The following is a 21,274-nucleotide window of genomic DNA, read 5'->3' on the forward strand; positions in this document are numbered from 1 at the left end:
GAAGGCCTGGTACAGGGAATTGTAGAAACTATGGTCAACAAGAAAATGCCTAACTAAATCATGCAATTCAGTTTATATAAAAGGGCTGTGTTGGCCAAGGAACAAAATTCTCAGCCCCTGCTGGCTCTAGTTTGAGGCCTCTAGTCATCTAAATACATGTGACATAGTGACAGACTGTCCCTGACTACACAAAAAAATGCAGAAATTAAATATTTCATAAGCATATTTTCTCTTAGGCACTGATTTAAACAATATGTTGTAATTAGTTTGCTATAATCAGATTTTACTCCTATCAGGTGCTCTGCTATTCTCTACTACAGGCTTAGTTAAGATGTTAAATATCCATTTCCTCCTTAACAAAATGTAGATACTAATAATATCTACTTCCTAGAGTGAAGATTAAATGAATTAATGCACAATGTGCTTAGGATAAAGCTTTAATAGTGATTATCACTTTTACCACTTTATCACTTGATTATCACTGTTATCATCCTCATTTTTTGAACATTTAAAATTTTGAATATCTTGTCTACCTTTCTTGATTTACCTTTAATACCTTTCTTGATTTCCACAAATTTCCCACATCAGACTAATAAAACTAAGAGGTTATACTGAATTTTGTATTTTACTTTGACAAATTCAGAAGATAGTTTGCTTTCCAAATTTGACCTGTCAATACTTTACCTTATTGTCAGATTTAATAAGTCTGATAAACACATATACTTCATAAAATATACAACATTTGCTTTCAATCATGATTTGTCTCCTCCAGTTAAAATTTCTGAGTTGAGCTTATTTTTAAAAAGCTAAATAAATTAATTAAATGAAGCAAAGGAAACTTCTAAGGTTTTTAGAATGCTTATGAGCAATTACAGATACATCTGACAAACTGAGTCCTTAGAGTTAACTAAACAGTGAAAGATACCAAATATTGAGTCAGACAAGAGGTCCTTTAGAGACAAATTAATCAGGGTTTTAATCTCCCCATAGTTTTAACCAAAATCTTCACTTATTAAAAATTTTTGGTAATATCTGTATCAGAGTAATAGCTATAATATCAGAGCACCTGGATATGTTTACATACACACACACACACACACAAATACATATATATATATGTATATATACACACACAGACACAAATATATACAAATGCATATATACATATATATGTGTATATATACACACACATATATACATATACATATATATATGTATGTATGTATATAAATACAATATAGTTCTAGGTACACTGAACATGATAACCCAAATAAAGTGTTTATAGACTTTGGAAAATATGTCAAAAAGGTGTCATTACACAGATACCTCAAAAATTATTTGAAGCCCTTATTCCAAGAAAGCTCCACTGTTGTTACTTTTTTAATGTACTGGAAGTTAAAAATGATCTATTTCAAAACACACCAGACATTAGTAACATAAAGTATATTCTGAATTTACTTATAGTGATCACCTCTTAAAAGAAAAAGGCAAATGGTTCAGAAGCAGTTCAGCCATTCCAGTACATTTCCAAGAAGCAGCAGCAGTCTATCACTGAGAAAAACCAGTTCAAACGGATATGATTTAAAGTCCAACAAGTAGGAGGTAGGGAGAGCATGGAGATTAGCTGGAAAGCAAACAACTCCTTTCTGAATCTCCAAATACATATCTAACGAGTTCAATTGTACTCAAAGGCTTAGAATTCCTTATCACTTTCATAGCTCAGTAAATATTAAGTCTTGAGATCTGAGACAACTAGAAAGAAATTTCTTTTTTTTTTTAAATTTTTTTTAACATTTATTTATTTTTGAGACAGAGAGAGACAGAGCATGAATGGGGGAGGGTCAGAGAGAGAGGGAGACACAGAATCCGAAACAGGCTCCAGGCTCTGAGCGGTCAGCACAGAGCCCGATGCGGGGCTCGAACTCACGGACCGCAAGATCATGACCTGAGCTGAAGTCAGACGCTTAACCGACTGAGCCACCCAGGCGCCCCTAGAAAGAAATTTCTTAACAAAAGGGATCAGTCATCAATTTAGTTCTCCTTATGCCTATGAAAAATTAACTGTTACAAAAACTGCTCCCCTGTCATAAGAACTAGAAAACAGAACAATACATATAAAACAAAAGTTTTCAGATTGTATAATAGGCAGCTTTGAATAGATTCCAAAGAGAAAGGAACAAATGAGGTAGGTAATCCCAGATTACTGCTTGGAAGAAATAGCTAAGATCCAGTAGTGAAAGAGGGTACCAAAACAGAACTTGGAAGTCATGCTAAGTTTGGTATGGCTGAGGTGGCTAGAACTGTCCAGCAGAGGGAAAGCTACACAAGAGGATAGCTCTGGAGATTTACAGAGTTAATTCCCAGGTCTTGGCTAGAGCACTAACCTGAGTGCATGTGAAAGTAAATTATCCAAGGTGTTGGAAAGAACTACCAAAAAGTAGTGGAATAAACAATTTCAAAAGCTCACATAGGGCTGAGAATAGTCTGTGCTCTCATCAGACAGAGTACAGAAAGACTTTGCAAAACTAGGGCAATGGAGTCTAAATAATGCTTTAGTATGAAGCTAAATAAATCCCAGAATAAAGGCTGCTTTGGATCCATCATAACTAAGGGTAACAGCAAGCCTCTAAAGGATTCAGTTATTTTACAAGTTACTTATCCATACAATAGAATCCAGTATTCTTTAAAGTAATAAAACTAAATCTAGTCTTCCAAAATGTCACATGTCTGGTATTCAAATAAAAATTACTAGGAATACAAAGATAAAGAAAAGTATAACCCAGAGGCAGCAGAACAATTAAAGTAACAGTCTGGAAATGAAAGAGAAGGGAAATCAAAGAGAAGAACCTTAAGATAGCTATTGTAAATATGACAAATATGCTCAAGGATATTAAGAAAAACACAATCTTGATAATGAGAGAAATGGAGGATAGAAAAGATTCATGATGCAGTTTCAAAAGTAAGAATACTATATACACAATGATAAATACTGTTGTAAACTTGAAGACACAGCAATAAAATGTTACTAAAATAAAGTCCTGAAACTACATAAAAGATTTGGAAAAAACTGAACAGAGCCTTAAAGAACCTTTCATGTAATACCAAGTAGTCAAATATACAGGAAACTAGAGTCCCAGAAAGAGGGGTGGGTGCCATAGAAATAAAGGCTAAAAGATATCCAAAATTGGTGAAAAATATAAACTGATGAATCCAAGAACGTCAACCACCAGACAAGGAAAAAGAAAACCACATTAAGACAGCTCATAATAAAACTGCTGAAAATCAAAAAGAAAAAGAAAAGTCACCAAAGCAGTCAGAAGGAGGAAAAAAAAAACATGCTAAGTACAGAGGAACAAATAATGTCAGCAGGCATTTTGCCTGAAATCACACAGGGCATTGAACAATGGAATGTTTTTAAATTACTGAAGGAAAAGGAAAACACTGCCAAATAATTCTACAACCAGTAATCATAAATTCCTAAAATTAAGATGCAGTGTACATTAAAAATTTTTTTAATTAATTTATTTTAAGAGAGACAGAGCACAAGCAGGGAAGGAACAGAGAGAAAGGAAAAGAGAGAGAATCCCAAGCAGATTCCATACTACCAGCACAGAGCTCTATCTCACCAACTGTGAGATCATGACCTGAGCTGAAATCAAGAGCCAGACGCTCAACCAACTGAACCACCCAGGCACCCTTGCATTGCACATTTTTTTTTAAAACCAATAAAACATGAGAACATTTCTTGCTAGCAGGACTTTACTATTAAGACATATTAAAGGAAATTATTTAAGAAAAAAAGATACTAAGTGGAAATTTGGAAAAGCAAAGGGAAACTTAGTATCCCAGAAATAGTTAATGTGTGGGTGAAGGTAAAAATCACATTTCTATTTAAAGCAAAAATAATCACCATGTACTAGGAGTTTTACAACAAATACACAAGTAAAACATATGACAGTAGCACAAATGCTAGGAAAAGAGAAAAGAAAATAGCCTGTTGTAAGGGTCTCAAACTACACGTGAAGTAGTAAAATTTGAAAACAGACTGTGACAAGTTATAGTGTAAATCCAAAAACAATCATTAAAATTATTAAACAAAGAGCAAAGACAATACACCAATATTGAAGAAAGAATCACACACACACACACACACACACACACACACACACACACACACACAAATCTTAAACCAGGCAGGAAAACACTCTAGTTAAAACACAGAGATTGTAAATTGATAAAAAACAAGACATCAATATGCTGTATACAACAATTTTAAAGACAAAATTATAGATTAAAAAGCTAGAAAAAAAATCTAAATATCACACAGAAACTAAAAAGAAAGGGAGAGTTACTATGTTAATCTAAGACAAAGTGGATTTCAAAATAAGTAAGACCAGGAATGAGGGGGAATCATTTCATGAGAAAGGAATCATTTTATCAAGAGGATATAACATGCATAGCTAGGAGGAATGCAAAATGGTACAGAGACACTTTGGAATAGTTGGGAAGTTTCTTATGAAGTTAAACATATACTTAGCATACACCACAGCAATCAATCTCACTCCCTTATTCCAAGGTAATTTTTTTTCCTTTTTTCAAATTTTTATCTAAACTCCAGTTAGTTAACAGACAATGTAATATTAGTTTCAGCTGCAGAATTTACTGATACATCACTTACACACAGCAGCCAGTGCTCATCACAAGGGCACTCCTTGATACCCATCATCCATTTAACCTGTCCACAAACCTACCTCACCTCCAACGAACATCAGTTTGTTCTCTATAGTTAAGAGTCTGTTTTATTCCCCCCCCCATGTTCATTTGTTTTCTTTCTTAAATTCCACATGAGTGAAATCAGACAGTATTTGTCTTTCTCTGATGGACTTACTTTGCTTAGCCTGATACTCTCTAGCTCCATCCATGTGGTTGCAAAGACAAGATTTCATTCTATTTTTGGCAGAGTAATATTCCATTACATACATATACCACTCCTGTATCCATTAGTCAGTTGATTGCCATGTGGGCACTTACCATAATTTGGCTATTGTTGACAATGTGCTATAAATACTGTGGTGCATGTACCCCTTTGAATCAGTAGTTTTGTATCCTTTGGGTAAATACCTAGTACTTCAACTGCTGAATCATAGGGTATTTCTATTTTTAACTTTTTTTTTGAGAGAGAGAGAGATAGAGAGAGAGACAGAGTGAGCAAGAGTGGAGGAGGGGTAGAAAGAAGGAGAGAGTATCCAAAGCAGGCTCTGCTCCACCAGTTTGGAGCCCAATGCGGAGCTTGAACCCAGGAACTGTGATATCATTACCTGAGCTGAAACCAAGAGCTGATCAATCAACAAACTGAGCCACCCAGGTGCCCTTCTATTTTAACTTTTTGAGGAACCTCCATAATGTTTTCCTCAGTGGCTGTTCCAGTTTGCATTCCCAACAGTGTAATGGGGATTCCCTTTCTCAGTAAACTCAAAACATCTGTTGTTTGCTGTGTCATTAATTTTAGTCATTCTGACAGGTGTGACGTGATACCTCAATGCACTTTTGATTTGTATTTCCCTGATGATGAGTGATGTTGAACAACTTTTCACGTGTCTGTTGGCCTTCTTTGGAAAAATGTCTACTCATGTCTTCTGCTCATTTTTTGACTGGATTATTTGTGTTTTGGGTGTTGAGTTTGATAAGTTCTTTATAAATTTTGGATACTAACGTTTTATCAGATACATCACTTGCAAATATCTTCTCCCATTCCAAAGATTGCCTTTTAGTTTTATTGATTGTTTCTTTCACTGTGCAGAAGTTTTTATCTTGATGAAGTCCCAATAGTTTATTTTTGCTTTTGTTCCCCTTGCCTCAGGAGACTTATCTAGTGCAAAGTTGCTATGGCTGATGTCAACAAGGTTACTGTCTGTGTTCTCTAAGATTTTAATAGTTTCCCACCTTACAATTAGGTCTTTTAGCCATTTTAAATTTATTTTTGTGTGTGATGTAAGAAAGTGGCCCAGTTTCATGCCTTTGCATATTGCTGTCCAATTTTCAGAACACCATTTGTTGAAGAGAATTTTTCCCATTAGATATTCCTTCCTGCTTTGTTGAAGATGAAATTGCCATATTGTTGTGGTTCATTTCTGGGTTTTCTATTCTGTTCCACTGATCCATGTGTCTGTTTTTATGCCAGTACCATAGTGTCCTGATCACAACAGCATTGCAATATAACTTAAAGCCTGGAATTGTGATGCTTCCAATTTGCTTTTCTTTGTCATGACTGCCTTGGCTATTCAGGGTCTTTTGTGGTTCTAGACAAGTTTTAGAATTGTTTATTCTAGCTCTATGAAAAATGCTGGTGGTATTTTGATAGAGATTGCATTAAATGTGTAGACTGCTTTGGGTAGTAGACATTTTAACAAGTTTGTTCTTCCAATTAATGATCACAGAACATCTTCATTTCTTTGTGTCCTCTTCAGTTTCTTTCATCAGTGTTTTATAGTTTTCAGAGTACAGATCTTTTACCTCTTGAGTAGGTTTATTTCTAGTATCTTAGGGTTGTTGGTGCACTTGTAAATGGAATCCATTCCTTGATTTCTCTTTCTGCTGCTATATTATTGGCGTATAGAAATACAAAAGATTTCTGTGCCTTGATTTTGAATCCTATGACTTTACTGAATTCATGTTTCAGTTCTAGCAATTTTTTGATGGAGTCTTTCGGGTTTTCTATATGGAGTATCACATCATCTGCAAAGACTGAAGTCTGACTTCTTCCTTGCTGATGTGGATGCCTTTTATTTATTTTTGTTTTCTGAATGCTGTGGCTAGGACTTTCAGGACTATGTCAAAGAAACAATGGTGAGAGTGGACATCCCTATCTTGTTCCTGACTGTAGAGGAAATTATCTCAGTTTTTCCCCACTGAAGAAGATATTAGCTGTGGTTTTTTCGTATATGACCTTTATTATGTTGTTATGTTCTCTCTAATAACCCTACTACATTGAGGGTTTTTATCACGAATAGATATTGTACTTTGTCAAATGTTTTTTTTTTGCATCTGTTTAAAAGATCATATGGTTCTTATCCTTTCCTTTATTAATGTGGTGTATCATGATGATTGATTTACAAATACTGAACCACCCTTGCAGTCCAGGAATAAATCTCACTTGATCATGGGGATTCTTTTAATGTACTGTTAGATTTGGTTTGCTGCTATTTTATTGAGACTTTTTACATCCATGTTCATCAGGGACATTAACCTCTATTTCTCTTTTAGTGGAGTCTTTATCTGGTTTTGGTATCAGGGTAATTCTGGACTCATAGAATGAATTTGGAAGTTTTCCACCCTCTTCTATATTTTGGAATAGTTTGAGAGGAATAGGTATTAACTCTCTTTTTAATGTTTGGTAGAACCCACCTGTGATGCCACTTGGCCCTGGAATTTGTTTGTCGGGAGAGTTTTGATTATTAATTCAATTTATTTTCCAGTTATTGGTCTGTTCAGTTTTCTATTTCTTCCTATTTAAGTTTTGGTATGATATCTTTCTAGGAATTTATCCAATCTTCAAGGTTTTCCAATTTGTTGGCATGTAATTTTTCATAATATTCTCTTACAATTGTTTGTATTCTGTAGTGTTGGCTGTTAATTTTCCTCTTTTATTTTTATTTTATTTTGGTCCTTCCTTTTTTTTTTTTTTTTTTGATAAATCTGGCTAAGAGTTTATCAATGTTACTAACATTTTCAAAGAAATCCCTAGTTTCATTGGTCTGCTCCATTGTTTTTTTAGTTTCTATACCATTTATTTCTGCTTTAATCTTTATTATTTACCTCCTTCTACTGGCATTAGGCTTCATTTGTTGTTTCTTTTCTACTTCCTTTAGGTGTAGGATTAGGTTTTTCATTTGAGATTTTTCTTGTTTCTTGAAGTAGGCGTGTAGCACTGTATACTTCCACCTTAGGACTGCTTTTCCTGCATATCCCAAAGGTTTTGGACCACTGTGTTTTCATTTTCATTTGTTTCCAAGTATTTTTTAAATTTCTTCTTTGATTTCCTGGTTGACTCATTCATTGTTTAGTAGCATGTTGTTTAACCTCCAGTATTTGTTGTCTTTTCATAGTTTTTCTTGTGATTGACATCACGTTTCATAGTGTTGTGGTCAAAAAAGATGCATGGTATGATCTCAATCTTTTTGTACTTTTTGAAGTCTCATTTGTGACCTAGTATGCGATCTATTCAGGGGAATGTCCCATGTGCACTTGAAAATAATGTGTATTCTGGTGTTTTAGGATGGAATGTTCTGAATATATCTGTTAAGTCCATCTGGTCCAGTATGTCATTCAAATCCATTGTTTCCTTGTTTAATTTTTGTCCACAGATGATCTGTTCACTGATATAAGTGGGTGATAAAGTCTCCTCCTCTTATTGTATTATTATCAAGGGGTTGCTTTATGTTTGTTATTAATTGTTTTATACACTTGGGTGCCTCCATCTTGGGTGCATAATAACTTCCAACTGTCAGATCTTTTTGGATAGACTCCTTTATTATGATATAGTGCCCTTCTTCATCTTTTGTTATAGTCTTTGGTTTAAAGTCTTTGTCCTATATAAGTATTGCTACTCCAACTTTATTTAGGTGTCCACTTGCATGATAAATATTTCTCCATCCTGTCACTTTCAAGGCACAGTTGTGTTAGGTCTAAAATGAGTCTTTTGTAGGCAGCATATAGATGGGTCTTGTCTTTTTATCCAATCTGACACCCTATGTCTTTTGATTTGAGGATTTAGTCCATTTTCACTCAGAGTAACTATTGATGGATATGTATTTAATGCCGTTTTATTCCTTCTTTTGTCATGGTTTCTGGAGATGTTCTCTTCTTTCTTGTTTTTGTCACTTTGGTCTTTCCTTTCTACTCAGTTCCCTTTAAGTTTTCTTGCAGGGCTGCTTTAAACTCCATTAGTTTTTGTTCATCTGGGAAACTCTACCTTTCCTTCTATTCTGAATGATAGCCTTGCTAGACAGAGTATTCTTGGCTGCAAAATTTTCCCATTCAGAACTTTGAATACATCATGCCAGTCTCTCCTGACTTGGGAAGTTTCTGTTGAGAAATCTGCAGCGAGCCTTATGGGTTTCCCTTGTAGGTTAGGGACTTCTTTTGTCTTGTTGCTTTTAAGATTTTTTTTTCTTAATCACTATATTTTGCAAATTTAATTATAATGCCTTAGTACTGGCTTACTTTTGTTGATTTTGATGGGAGGTTTCTGTGCCTCCTAGGATCTAGAGAAATTTTCTGCCCCCTTTTCTCTCTTCTACTGAGACTCCTATAATATGAATGTTATTATGCTTGATGGAGTAATTGAGTTCCCTAAGTATATTCTCATGTTGCATAATTCTTCTTTCTCTGTTTTATTCAGCTTCACTATATTTCATTATTTTATCTTCTACATTACCTAGTTGTTTCTCTGCTTCTTCCATCCTTGTGTTCATTGCATCAAGCTTGTTTTGAATGTTACTGCATTTTTCATTTCTGTTTTTAACTCTTTTATCTCTGTGGTAAGGACATGCATGAAGTCTTCCATTATTTTCTCAAGCCCAGTAAGTATCCTTATGATTGTTGCTTTAAATTCTCCATCAGGTATGTTACTTATATCTGTTTCTCTTAGATCTCTGGCCATGGCCTTGTCTTCTCCTTTCATCTGGGCTAAATTCCTGTCTTGGCATTTTATCTAAGTTTCTATCCTCTTCTATATATTAGAAAACTCCATTAGGTTTCCTGCTTCTAAGAATAATGGCTTTATGAAAGAGATCATATAGTGCCCAGGGCCTGGTACTTCAGAGTGTGATGTGTGCACTCTGCTGTTCTTTTCTGGCTGCTGTATCCTTCAGGCCAGTTGTCTGTCTTGCCTGCAGTTGACAGTGTTTGGTCTTTGGCCAGAATCAAGTTTTAACTAGGTATATTCTGGTCTGCTTGCTAAATGAGATATGATACTACTTCCACCTGAACTAAAGTCCTAGAGAATTCTCTGGTTGGGAGCCATGGTGTGGGCAGGGGTTTCTGCTGGTGTTCTATGGAAAGGGAACCATGCTAGGATGGGAGAAAGCTTGACCAAGAAGGGCAGTAGTGTCAGAGCCCAGGGGTGTGGGGCTTGGTATAAGTAGGTTAGGCAGCCAGTGTTGATGCTATGCTGCTTCCCACAAATGGCTCTGTGTTTATGCTGAGGGCAGGGGAGGGAAATGGCACCAGCCAGCTCCTTTCTTCAAGGAAAGGAGTCCCTGTGCATGCTTTCTATCAGGAAAGCAAGCTGAGAAGAGTGAATAATCTCCCCTCTGTGTGTTCTAGGTGTGTTTCAGATTGCTGTATCCACACTGTCTGCCTCCAGGTTGTTAGCCTGTGGTGCCCTCTGAGCTGTATCACAGCCAAGCCTGCTAGTCTTAAAACTCCAGGCTTTAGGGATGTGGTGTGGGCAGGGGCCTGTCACTGGTCTTCCAGGGGAGGGTCCCACCTAGGCAGAAATTCTTAGGTTGCTAAAAAGACAAAAGTCCTATGTCATACTGTCCTAATCAATCTGAAGTACTCAAAGGAGTTAACTAAGGCTTTAAAGTAGTTATATTGGCAGAAAAACCTAGTGTGATATAAGAGTTCTGTCTCAACTGCTAAGCAACTCCTAGATTTTGTACCTATACTCATATAAAAGTGGGCTAATAAGGGAGTAGAGCTTCCAGCAAGGGAATTTTCTCCAATAATCCTCCAAGATGGCACAGGGAAACATGAAACAAAGAAAATGTCATTGATAGGCTGAATCTGGGGACTCTTTGGAATAAGCTAACCAATTATGTCAATCCATCACTAGGGAAGGGACTCAATGAAAAAAGACTCAATTAGGTTAACTTTGTTATCCTTATGAGGCAGAATGTAGAAAATTACATGGAATAAGTGATAGCTATCTTGCTATTTTTGCTTTTTTGAACTGTTATTTTAAATTGCAGTTATTCTGTTTTTTGCTTCTATTACTTTACATGAAGTATGTCAGACATTTGTATATTTTTAATTTAGCCTATAAGTGAATTTACATCCCTATCTGAGACAAAATGGACACCAATCAGCTAATTTTAATCTTGGAGATGAGAGTCACTTCTAGGCATGGCATGTGGGACAGAGAATGAGTGTATCTGTGGTTATAAATGGAAAACTGTACTAGGTTCAGCAAAAGCACCATTTGAACTGGATGGAGAAAGGGTGTGTGTGTATGCTGGCAACAAAGAAATGAATACCATTGTTTTATCTACCAAAAAGACCCCCTTTTCTGTACTTTATTCATTCTTGAGGGAACTTTTCTATTTGCATTCAACCAAGTGTGTGCTGTCAATCACAGTATTCCATCCCTCTGTAATACAAATCAGAATCTTGCCACATAATATACTAAATTCAAAGTTAGGAAACAAGAATACTTTGGTGACAAAATTGAACACATAAAGTAATGCTGCTAATAATTATGTATCTAGCCATGTGAAAGAGCCCTGTTGTAAGGAATACAGGTGACATGCACTATAATGCAGAGACAATACAATAAAGTGTCCTGGTGATAATTCTTCATTTTAAGTGTGGCCTTGCCCTTTTTTCATAAGCCAGTCAGATTTGCTGTCACTTGCAACTACAAGAGTCCTGACACAATTCTCTTAGAAAAAATCAAGTAGTCTAGTAGGCTAGTATATAGAGTGCACAGGAAATATGGTAGAGGTACTCCTAAGAAACTTGGAAAAACTGAGAAACTTAGTCAGCATCTTAAGTCAGTTCCAAAGCCACTCTATTACAGTCTTTCTCTTGACTGTAACCTAACAGAAAGTACTACCACAGTAAGAAAAAGTCACAGATGGAAATAGTGGTAATGTCCATCCAAGCACTACATGTTTGCATCTGTAGGTAGGTAAGGATACCCTAAAGGTTTAACCTACTAATTGTGAGCATACATACCAGCTTACCTTAGCCTGTCCAACTATATCAAATTGCTATTTCACTCTACATAGGCTATTCTAAGCACAGAAACATACTTCATTTCTTTCAAATTTCAAACACTATTATCTGTTATAGGTAACTATGTCTCATACTTCACAAAGCTATCAGATGGGACTCTAATTTCCCAATACTAATTATACCATGCATGCCTATGTTGCACCTATCCATCTTCCACAAAGGCCAATCATTCAAATGTGCATAGACTGCAATTCTTTCCCTTCCTGTTTTGTTTCTGGGATCTTACATTATTGATTATTCTATGTGTTATAAATTAATTCTTCCCCACAACCATGAGAGATGTAAACTCCACGAAGACAGATACCTTTTCCATCGTATTCATTGCTATATTTTTGATGCCTAGCACATAGTAAGTACTCAAAATTATTTGTTGAAGGCAAGAGTAAATAAATGAATAAAAAGCTAGAAAGGAATAATCTGTAAGAGGTCTTCCATTTCTGAAGTTCTATAATTCTACTTGGAGAAGATCAAGTGTGACAATGGATTTCTGAGGGTTAGAGGCATCATCAAACTTCAGTAATACTTTTCTAGACAAACCTAATATAATTTTTCTTTATCCTTGACTTTACTTCAGATAAATTCACTTTAAATTTTGAACCTCAAGATGAAATAATTAAAATAGAAAATGACAATAACAAATTATGCTTACTCTTCTTCCCATCCATATCTGCATGGATTTTCCGAGCCAAGAATCCACTTTTGTATACAGCAGCATTTGGGTCATGAGGAATGTCTAAGAATGGGTTGGTAGTACTCCCAATACGACTGATGGTCTTTGGATGTGTTCCATTAGCCTTCTCATCAGTTCCTTCAGTTGGAGATTTTTTTTTCTCCTCATCATCTCTAAAGGGAGAAAACACAGTTTGAGCACCTAACACAATATTCAATGAACAAAGTTATTTAGTGTAATAAACTATCATGTTTTCTAATAGTCCATCAGTCTTGATAAAAACACTATAATAAGAGCTATCACTTACTGTGTGTCTGTGTCAAATATTAATGATCATAAAGATCTTGTAAGATGGATATTAGTATCCTATATTACAGATAAGGAAGCAAACTCAGAGAGTTTAAATAAATTCCCAAGGCCACAGATCTAGTAATCAAAGAGAGATGGTAAGGTAATGATTGCAAAATCTCTAAAGCCTTTGCTCTTTCTACCCACTACCTTCATACCTGTCTTCTTTCAAAAGAGTGAGGATTCTTTTGCTGAAATCATGATTTTGATTTTGATTTTTACATGTTTTAGCACATCGCCAAGTACACAGAATACAATGAATAATTTTAGATTAAGTACAATGAATAATACTGAACTATATCCACCGAATAATCTCTTATATTGAAACCCCCAGTAAAGCTATCAATGTGGTAGGATGGTGGCGTCATTTAGTACTTTGGCATCTTCTAGCTACAATTTTCTCAACTGCCATAAAAATGTGGGGCACCACTGAGAAAACCAATTGCCCAGTCTTTTGTGAATCTCTGTTCCTTCAAGCAGGGCAAATCTTTTAATGTACACTTAGTATGAAGTTTGCAGAAAATGGATGCTTACATTCAATTAATAAAGAGGAGTGAAATGAAGATGAAAGCTAATAGACTGATAAACTGCTGAAAAACACAACACCAAATTAAGAACATTTGTCTTATTTCACCTGTTTCAATTTCTTGGCTTACCTTTGTTTTTACTGTTTATTAGACACTCATGATTAAAGATTTTTGATTAAAACTTCAAAATAACCACCACGAAAATACATTTAAAATAAACCACAAAATTAACAATTATCAAAGTTGTGCATTTGGTGATCAAATTAAAAATGTGTTTTTTTTTTCTCCATTGCTATTTGATTGTTTGAAGATAATCTTTTGTCTTCCTGCTTTAAAAATTTTTTATCACTACATTTTGTAAATTTAATTGCAATATGTCTTGGTGTTGGCCGGCTTTTTTGCTTTGGATGGGAGTTTTCTGTCTCCTGGATCTGGATGTCTTTTTCCTTTCCCAGATTAGGGATGTTTTCACCTATTCTTCCCTCAAATAAATTTTCTGCCCCCTTTTCTGTCTTCTTCTTTTGTCACTCCTATAATGTTATTTTGCTTGATTGAACCACTGAGTTCCCTAAGTCCATTCTCATGTTGCATAATTCTTCTTTTGTTCAGCTTCGTTTCTTTCAATTATTTTGTCTTCTAGGTCATTGTTCCTCTACTACTTACAGCCTACTGTTCATTGCATCAAGCATGTTTGTAATCTTGTTTATTGCACTCTTATCTCTGAATGGTTCTGTTTTCACTTTTTTATTTCTGTGGCAAGGGTCCCCTGGATGTTTTCTATACTTTTTTTAAGCTCGGTGACTATCCTTATAATTGCTGCTTTAAATTCTCAATCATGAATGTTACTTATATCTTTTTCTTAGATATCTGGCTGTGGATGTAATTTGTTCTTTCATTTGGTATAAATTCCTCTATCTTGACATTTTGTCTAAGGCTTTGTCTTTTTTTCTGTGCTAGAAAAGCTACTTATTTTTCCTGCTCCTGAAAGCAATGGCTCCTTAAGGAAGAGAATATGTAATGTCCTGGACCTGGTGATTCAGGGATTTTCTCTGGTGTGTGCTGTCTCTGCTCTGCTATTGTGCTTTGGCTGCTGTATCCTTCAGGCTGGTCATCTGCAGAGGCTCTCCTTGCCTTCTGTGAGCAGTGTTTGTTCCCTGGTCTGAATGTGGCAAGTTTTATGTAAATTTGCACTGGTCTACTTGTAAAATGAGACCTGACACAACCTCCACAAGAACACTATGGTCAGTAGACATGGTATGGGCAATGGTTTCTGCTGGTCATCTGGGGTTGGGGCCCACCATGCTGGGAATGAGGCATGCTTGCCTGATAAGGGCTGTCCCACCATAATGTAGGGAGTTAGGGCCTGGTGTATGCAAGTTAGGCAGCCAGTGTTGGCAATATACTACTTCTGGTAGGTGGCTGTATTTTTGCTGAGGGGTTGGGGATGGAATTGGCACTAGCCAGCTCCTTTGTTCCTGAAGAGATATCTCTGTAAATGCTTCCCATCAGGCACATGCCCCAAGAGTGAATAATCTCCCTCTTGGGTGCCCCAGGCATTTTTCAGATTGCTGCTTCCATGCTGTTGCCTTTGGTTGGTTTGCCTGCCTTCTCTCCAGGAGCAGCACAGTGCCCTATGGACTATATCCCAGGCAAGCATCCTGACCTTTAAAAATCCAGGCTCTTGGGTCACTTGGGAGGCTTAGTCAGTTAAGTATCTGACTTTGGCTCAGGTGATGATCTCAAGGGTCATGGGTTGGAGACCGGTATTGGGCTCTATGCTGAAAGTACAAAGCCTGCTTCAGATTCTCTGTTTCCCTCTCTCTCTGCCCCTCCTCTCTTGCTCTCTTGCTCTTAAAAACAAACATTTAAAAAAAAAATACAGGTTCTAAGCAAGTTCTCATGATATCCAGCCCGTCTTGTTTTCCAAGGCAATGGCTTTGAGGCAATATTCTCCTTGTGTGTTGCTCTCTCTCTCATCCTTTTCTGTGACCACAACTCTCTCCCCTCTGTAGCACCTGGAATCAGTTTCTCCCCTAAACCATATCTCCGTACTTCCTACATTCTTTGATGAGGATTCTTCTCTCCCTTAAGTTGTGGAGTTTGTTGTCAGTCTTCATGTCAATTTCTGGGTTATTTAGGATGATCTGATAGTTATCTAGTTGTGTTCATAGGACAACATGAGCCTAGGATCCTCCTACTCTGCTGTCATCCTCCTCTCCCTCTGGAATTACTGATTTATGCATGTAAGAGATTTAATTATTTATTCATTTATTTAAAATTAATGGCCACTATTGATTTTCACAAAACTATCTTCCGAAGGCTGCAAAAATCCTGGAAAATCATAATTAGTTACTGTATGGATCAGATTTCCTCTTCTATGTTGCTTTATTAAAAATTTTTTTGCATGTAGTTGACCATTTAATGTGAGATATTTAAAGTATATAGTATGAGGATTTAATATACATCATGAAAGGGGTCCCTCATTGAGTTAACACACTCCTCACCTCACACTTATATATATATATATATATATATACACACACATATATATAAATTTATATGTATATATATAAATATATACATATATATAAAATATATATACACATTTATACATATATAAATATGTAAAATTATATGTATATATAAATATATACATATATAAAAATATATATATATATAAATTTTGTGTGTGAAGATATGTAAATTCTATTCTCAGAAAATTTCAACTATTCAATGCACTGTTATCAACTGTACTCAGCATGTTATACATTACTTCCTTAGATTGTATCCATCTTATAACTGAGAAGTTTATATTCTTTTTTTTTTTTCATTTTTTTATTATTTTTTTATTATTTTTTTATATATATGAAATTTATTGACAAATTGGTTTCCATATAACACCCAGTGCTCATCCCAAAAGGTGCCCTCCTCAATACCCATCACCCACCCTCCCCTCCCTCCCACCCCCCATCAACCCTCAGTTTGTTCTTAGTTAAGAAGTTTATATTCTTTTACCACTTGTTCCCTACTTCCCTCACAACTCAACTCTTGAAAGTGACATATTCTTCACTGTTGTAAATTCAACTTTCTTTTAAAATTCCACATATTACAATACAACAAGGGATACCATATAGTATTTGTCTTTCTCTGTCTTCGGTTAGCATAATGGCTTCCAGATTCATTCATGTCTACTACCTATGACAAGATTTCACTCTTTTATAAGGGTGCATAATATTCCATTGTGTATATATAGTTGTATCCATACATCTGTAGATAGACACTTAGGTTTTCCCCATACTTTGGATATTATAAATAATTCTTCTATAAATATGAGAGTACAGGTAATTCTTTCAGATAATTATTTTGTGTTCTTTGGCTATATATTCAGAAGTGGGATTATTGGTAGTTCTATTTTTAATTTGTTGAGGAACCTCCATGCTGTTTGCCATAGCAACCATACAGGTTAACATTTCCACAAACAGTGTAAATATCTTTCCCACTTAGTAGGTTGCCTTTTTATTTTGTTAACGGTTTCCTTTGTTGTGTGGAACTATTTAGTTTGATGTGGTCTCACTTAATTTTGCTCTTGTTCCTAAATCTAAAAATTCACTATCAAGACTAATGTCAAAGAGCATAGTCTTTAGATTTTCTTCTATGAGCTTTATGGTTTCAGGTCTTATGTTCAAAGATTTAATCCATTTTGAGTTGATTTTTGTGTAAAGTAGAAGACAGAGGTCCAATTTCATTCTCTTCCATGTGGATACCCAATTTTCCTAAAAACCATTTCTTGGACACATAATCTTTTCCCCACTGTATACTCTTGGCTGTCCTGTTAAAAATTAATTGAACAAATTCTATGAGTTTATTTCTAGGCTCTCTATTCTGTTCCATTGATCTGTGTGTCTGTTTTTTACATCAGTGCCAAACTGCTGATTACTATAGATTTGTAATATAGTTTGAAATCAGGAATTATAATGCCTCCAGCTTTGTTCTTCTTTCTGAAGATTGCTGTGGTAAGATATCACAAAAAAGAGAACTACAGGTCAATATTTCTCATTAATATGAGAAACTTGTCAACAAAATATTAGAAAAGTAAAGCCAACAATATATTTAAAAAAATTATACACCATGGTCAAGTGGGATTTATTCTGTGCATGCAAGTGTGGTTCAATATTTGCAAAACATTCAACAAGATATGTCACAGCAATAAGAGAAAGGATAAAAAAACACATTTTAATACATGTAGAAAAAGCTTTCTACAAAGTACAATTTTCATTCATGATTAAAATCCTCTGCAAAGTCTGTCTAGAGCTAACATATCTCAATATAATAAAGGCCTCATATGAAAAACCCACAGCCAAAATCATACACAATGGGAAAAAATTGGAGAGCTTTTCTGGTCAGGTGAGGAACAAAACAAGGATGTCCACTTTCACCACTCTTATTCAACATGGTACTGGAAATCCTAGCCACAGAAATTAAACAAAAGAAATAACAGGCATCCAAATTGGCAAGGAAGAAGTCAAACTTTTACTATTTACTATTTGCATATGACATGATAGAAACCCTAAAGACTTCACCAAACAACCACCAGAACTGATAAATGAATTCAGTAAATTTGCAGGATACAAAAATCAATTGAATTCCTATACTCTCATAATGAAACAGCAGAAACAGAAATTAATAATTCCATTTAACAGTAAGATACCTAGCAATAAACATAACTAAAAAGGTGAAAGACCTGTACTCTGAAAACCATAAAACATTGATAAAAAGGGGTGCTATGTGGCCAAACTGGTTAAACGTAACTCTTGATTTCGGCTTAGGTCATGATCTCACAGTTCACAGAGTTTGAGCCCTGCATCAGGTTTTGCACTGACAGTGCAGACCCTGCTTGGGATTCTCTCTCTCTCTCTCTCTTTGTCCTCCGCACACACTCTATCTCAAACTAAACAAATAAAAATTAAAAAAAAAACACTGATAAAAGAAATTCAAGACAATGTGAAGAAGTGGAAAGACAATCCATGCTCATGGATTGGAAGAACACATTTTTTTAAATGTTTAAACTACTTAAAGCAATCTACAGATTTAATGCAATGCCTAATAAAATACCACCAGCACTTTCTACAAATCTGGAATTAAGAATCCTTGGGTGGCTCAGTCGGTTAAGCATCCAACTCTTGATTTTGGCTCAGTTTGTGAGATTGAGCCCCACATTGGGCTCTGTGCTGGCAGCGTAGAGCCTACTTGGGTTTCTCTCTCTCCCTCCCCTGCTGTCTCCCTCAAAATAAACACACTTTAAAAAAAAAGAATCCTAAAATTTGTATAGAACCACAAAAGTTTACTCCAAATAGCCAGAGCAATCTTGAAAAAGAAATACAAAACTGGATGTATTACAATTCCAGACTTCAAGTGATATTACAAAGCTGTAGTAATCAAAATAGTATGGTACTGGCATAAATACAGACACGTGGATCAATGGAACATAATAGAAAACTCAGAAATGAACTTAGAACCATATGATCAATTAATCAACAAGGCAGGAATCAGTATACAATGGGAAAAAGACAGTCATTTTAAAAGTTTTTATTTAAATTCCAGTTAGTCAACACACTGTGTAATATTAGTTCCAGGTGTACAAAATAGTAATTCAACACTTCCATACATGACTCGGTAGTCATCATGCCAAAGTGCACTCCTTCATCCTCATCGCTTGTTTAACCCATCCCCCAATCTGCCTCCCATTCTGGTAACCATCAGTTTGTTCTCTATAGTTAAGAGTCTGTTTCCTGGTTTGCTCCTCTGTTTTCCCCTTTGTTCATTTTTTTTTGTTTGTTTCTTAGATTCTGCATATGAATGAAACCATACAGTGTATATCTCTCTGACTTATTTGATTTAGTATAATACTTTCTAACTCCATCCACGTCATTGCAAATGCAAGATTTCTTTCTTTTTGATGGCTGAGTAATATTCCATAGTGTGTGTGTGTGTGTGTGTGTGTGTGTGCGCGCGCACACACACACAATGTCTTCTTTTCATTCATTAGTCAATGAACACTTGGGCTGCTTTAAAATGTGGCTATTATAGATAATGCTGCTGTAAACATCAAAGTGCATGTATCTCTTCCAATTAGTGTTTTTGTATCCTTTGGGTAAATACCTAGGAGTGCAATTCCTGAATCTTAGGCATCTGGTTCTATTTTTTTTAAGGTTTATTTTATTTTTGAGAGAGAAAGAGAGACAGAGCGTGAGTCAGGGAGGGGGAGAGAGAGAGATGGAGACACAGAATCTGAAGCAGGCTCCAGGCTCTGAGCTGTCAGCCCAAAGCCCGATGTGGGGTTTGAGCTCATAGACTGTGAGATCATTACCTGAGCTGAAGTTGGTGCTCAACCAATTGAGCCACCCAGGTACCCCAGGGTAGTTATATTTTAACTTTTTGAAGAACCTGCATGCTGTTTTCTACAGTGGCTGCACCAGTTTGCATATCTACCAACAGTGTGAGATGCTTCCCCTTTCTCTGCATCCTTGCCAATACCTGTTGTTTCTTGTACTGTTAATTTTAGCCATTCTGAGAGGTATGAGGTTATTATCTTATTGTAGTTTTGAGTTGCATTTCCCTGATGATAAGTGAGGCTGAGCATAATTTCATGTGTCTGTTGCCCATCTGTATATCTCCTTTGTAAAAATGTCCATGTCTTCTGCCCATTTTTTAACTGGATTATTTGCTTCTTGGGTTTTGAGTTTAATAAATTCTTTATATATTTTGGATACTCATCCTTTATCAGTTATGTCATTTGCAAGTATCTTCTATTCTATAGGTTACCTTTCAGTTTTGTGGACTGAAGATAGTCTCTTCAACAAATGGTGCTAGGAAAACTGGATAGATACATGCAAAAGAATGAAACTGGACCATTTTTTTCACCATACACAAAAATAAACCTAAAATGGATTAAAGGCCTAAATGTGTGAGCCCTAACCATAAAAATCGTAAGAGAACAGAGGCAATAACTTCTCTGACATCAGCTGTACAACATTTTTCTAGGTATGTCTCCTAAGGCAAGGGAAACAAAAACAAAAATAAGCTATTGGAAATACATCAGAATGAAAAACATCTGCACAGTGAAGGGAATAATCAGCAAAATTGAAAGGCATGTAATACACGCACATACACAGATGCACTCATGCTCACCCTGGAATATTACTCAGCCATAAGAAAGAATGAAATCTTGCTATTTGCAACAACATGGTTGGAGGTAGAGAGTATAATGCTAAGCCAAGTAAGTCAGTCAGAGAAAGACAAATGATCTTACTCATGTGTGGAATTTAAGACACAAAACAGATGATTACAGGAAAAATAAAAAGAGAAAACCGAAGAACAGATTCTTAACAATAGCAAACAAACTGATGGTTACCAGAGGGGAGGTGGGTAGGTTTATAGGTGAAATAGGGGAAGGAGATTAGAGTATACAATAAAGAATATATAATAAATAAAATAAAATTTAAATAAAGATTTAAATAGGTTTGGCTATTTGACATCTTTTGTGGTTCCAGGCAAATTTTAGGAGTGTTCTATTTTTGTGAAAAAGTGGTATTGGAATTTTGATAGGGATTGAACTGAATCCATAGATTGCTTTGTGTGGTACAGAGATGTTAGCAATATAATTATGCCAAGCAGTAGACACAAAATACTTTTCCCATTTATTTGTGCCCTC

The 21,274-nt window shown here is 35.6% G+C and overlaps 1 protein-coding gene across 1 annotated transcript in view; it reads right to left on the bottom strand.

Moving 5' to 3' along the window:
• The window catches only part of PSD3 (pleckstrin and Sec7 domain containing 3), a 582,944-nt gene that overhangs the window by 166,135 nt on the left and 395,535 nt on the right, over positions 1 to 21,274 (bottom strand). Inside the window, exon 11 of the mRNA XM_032592851.1 lies at positions 12,668 to 12,861. Within this exon, the coding sequence (XP_032448742.1) occupies positions 12,668 to 12,861 (194 nt within the window). The remainder of the gene's footprint in view (positions 1 to 12,667; positions 12,862 to 21,274) is intronic.

Source organism: Lynx canadensis, chromosome B1 (assembly GCF_007474595.2).
Source record: "Lynx canadensis isolate LIC74 chromosome B1, mLynCan4.pri.v2, whole genome shotgun sequence".
NCBI lineage: Eukaryota > Metazoa > Chordata > Mammalia > Carnivora > Felidae > Lynx > Lynx canadensis.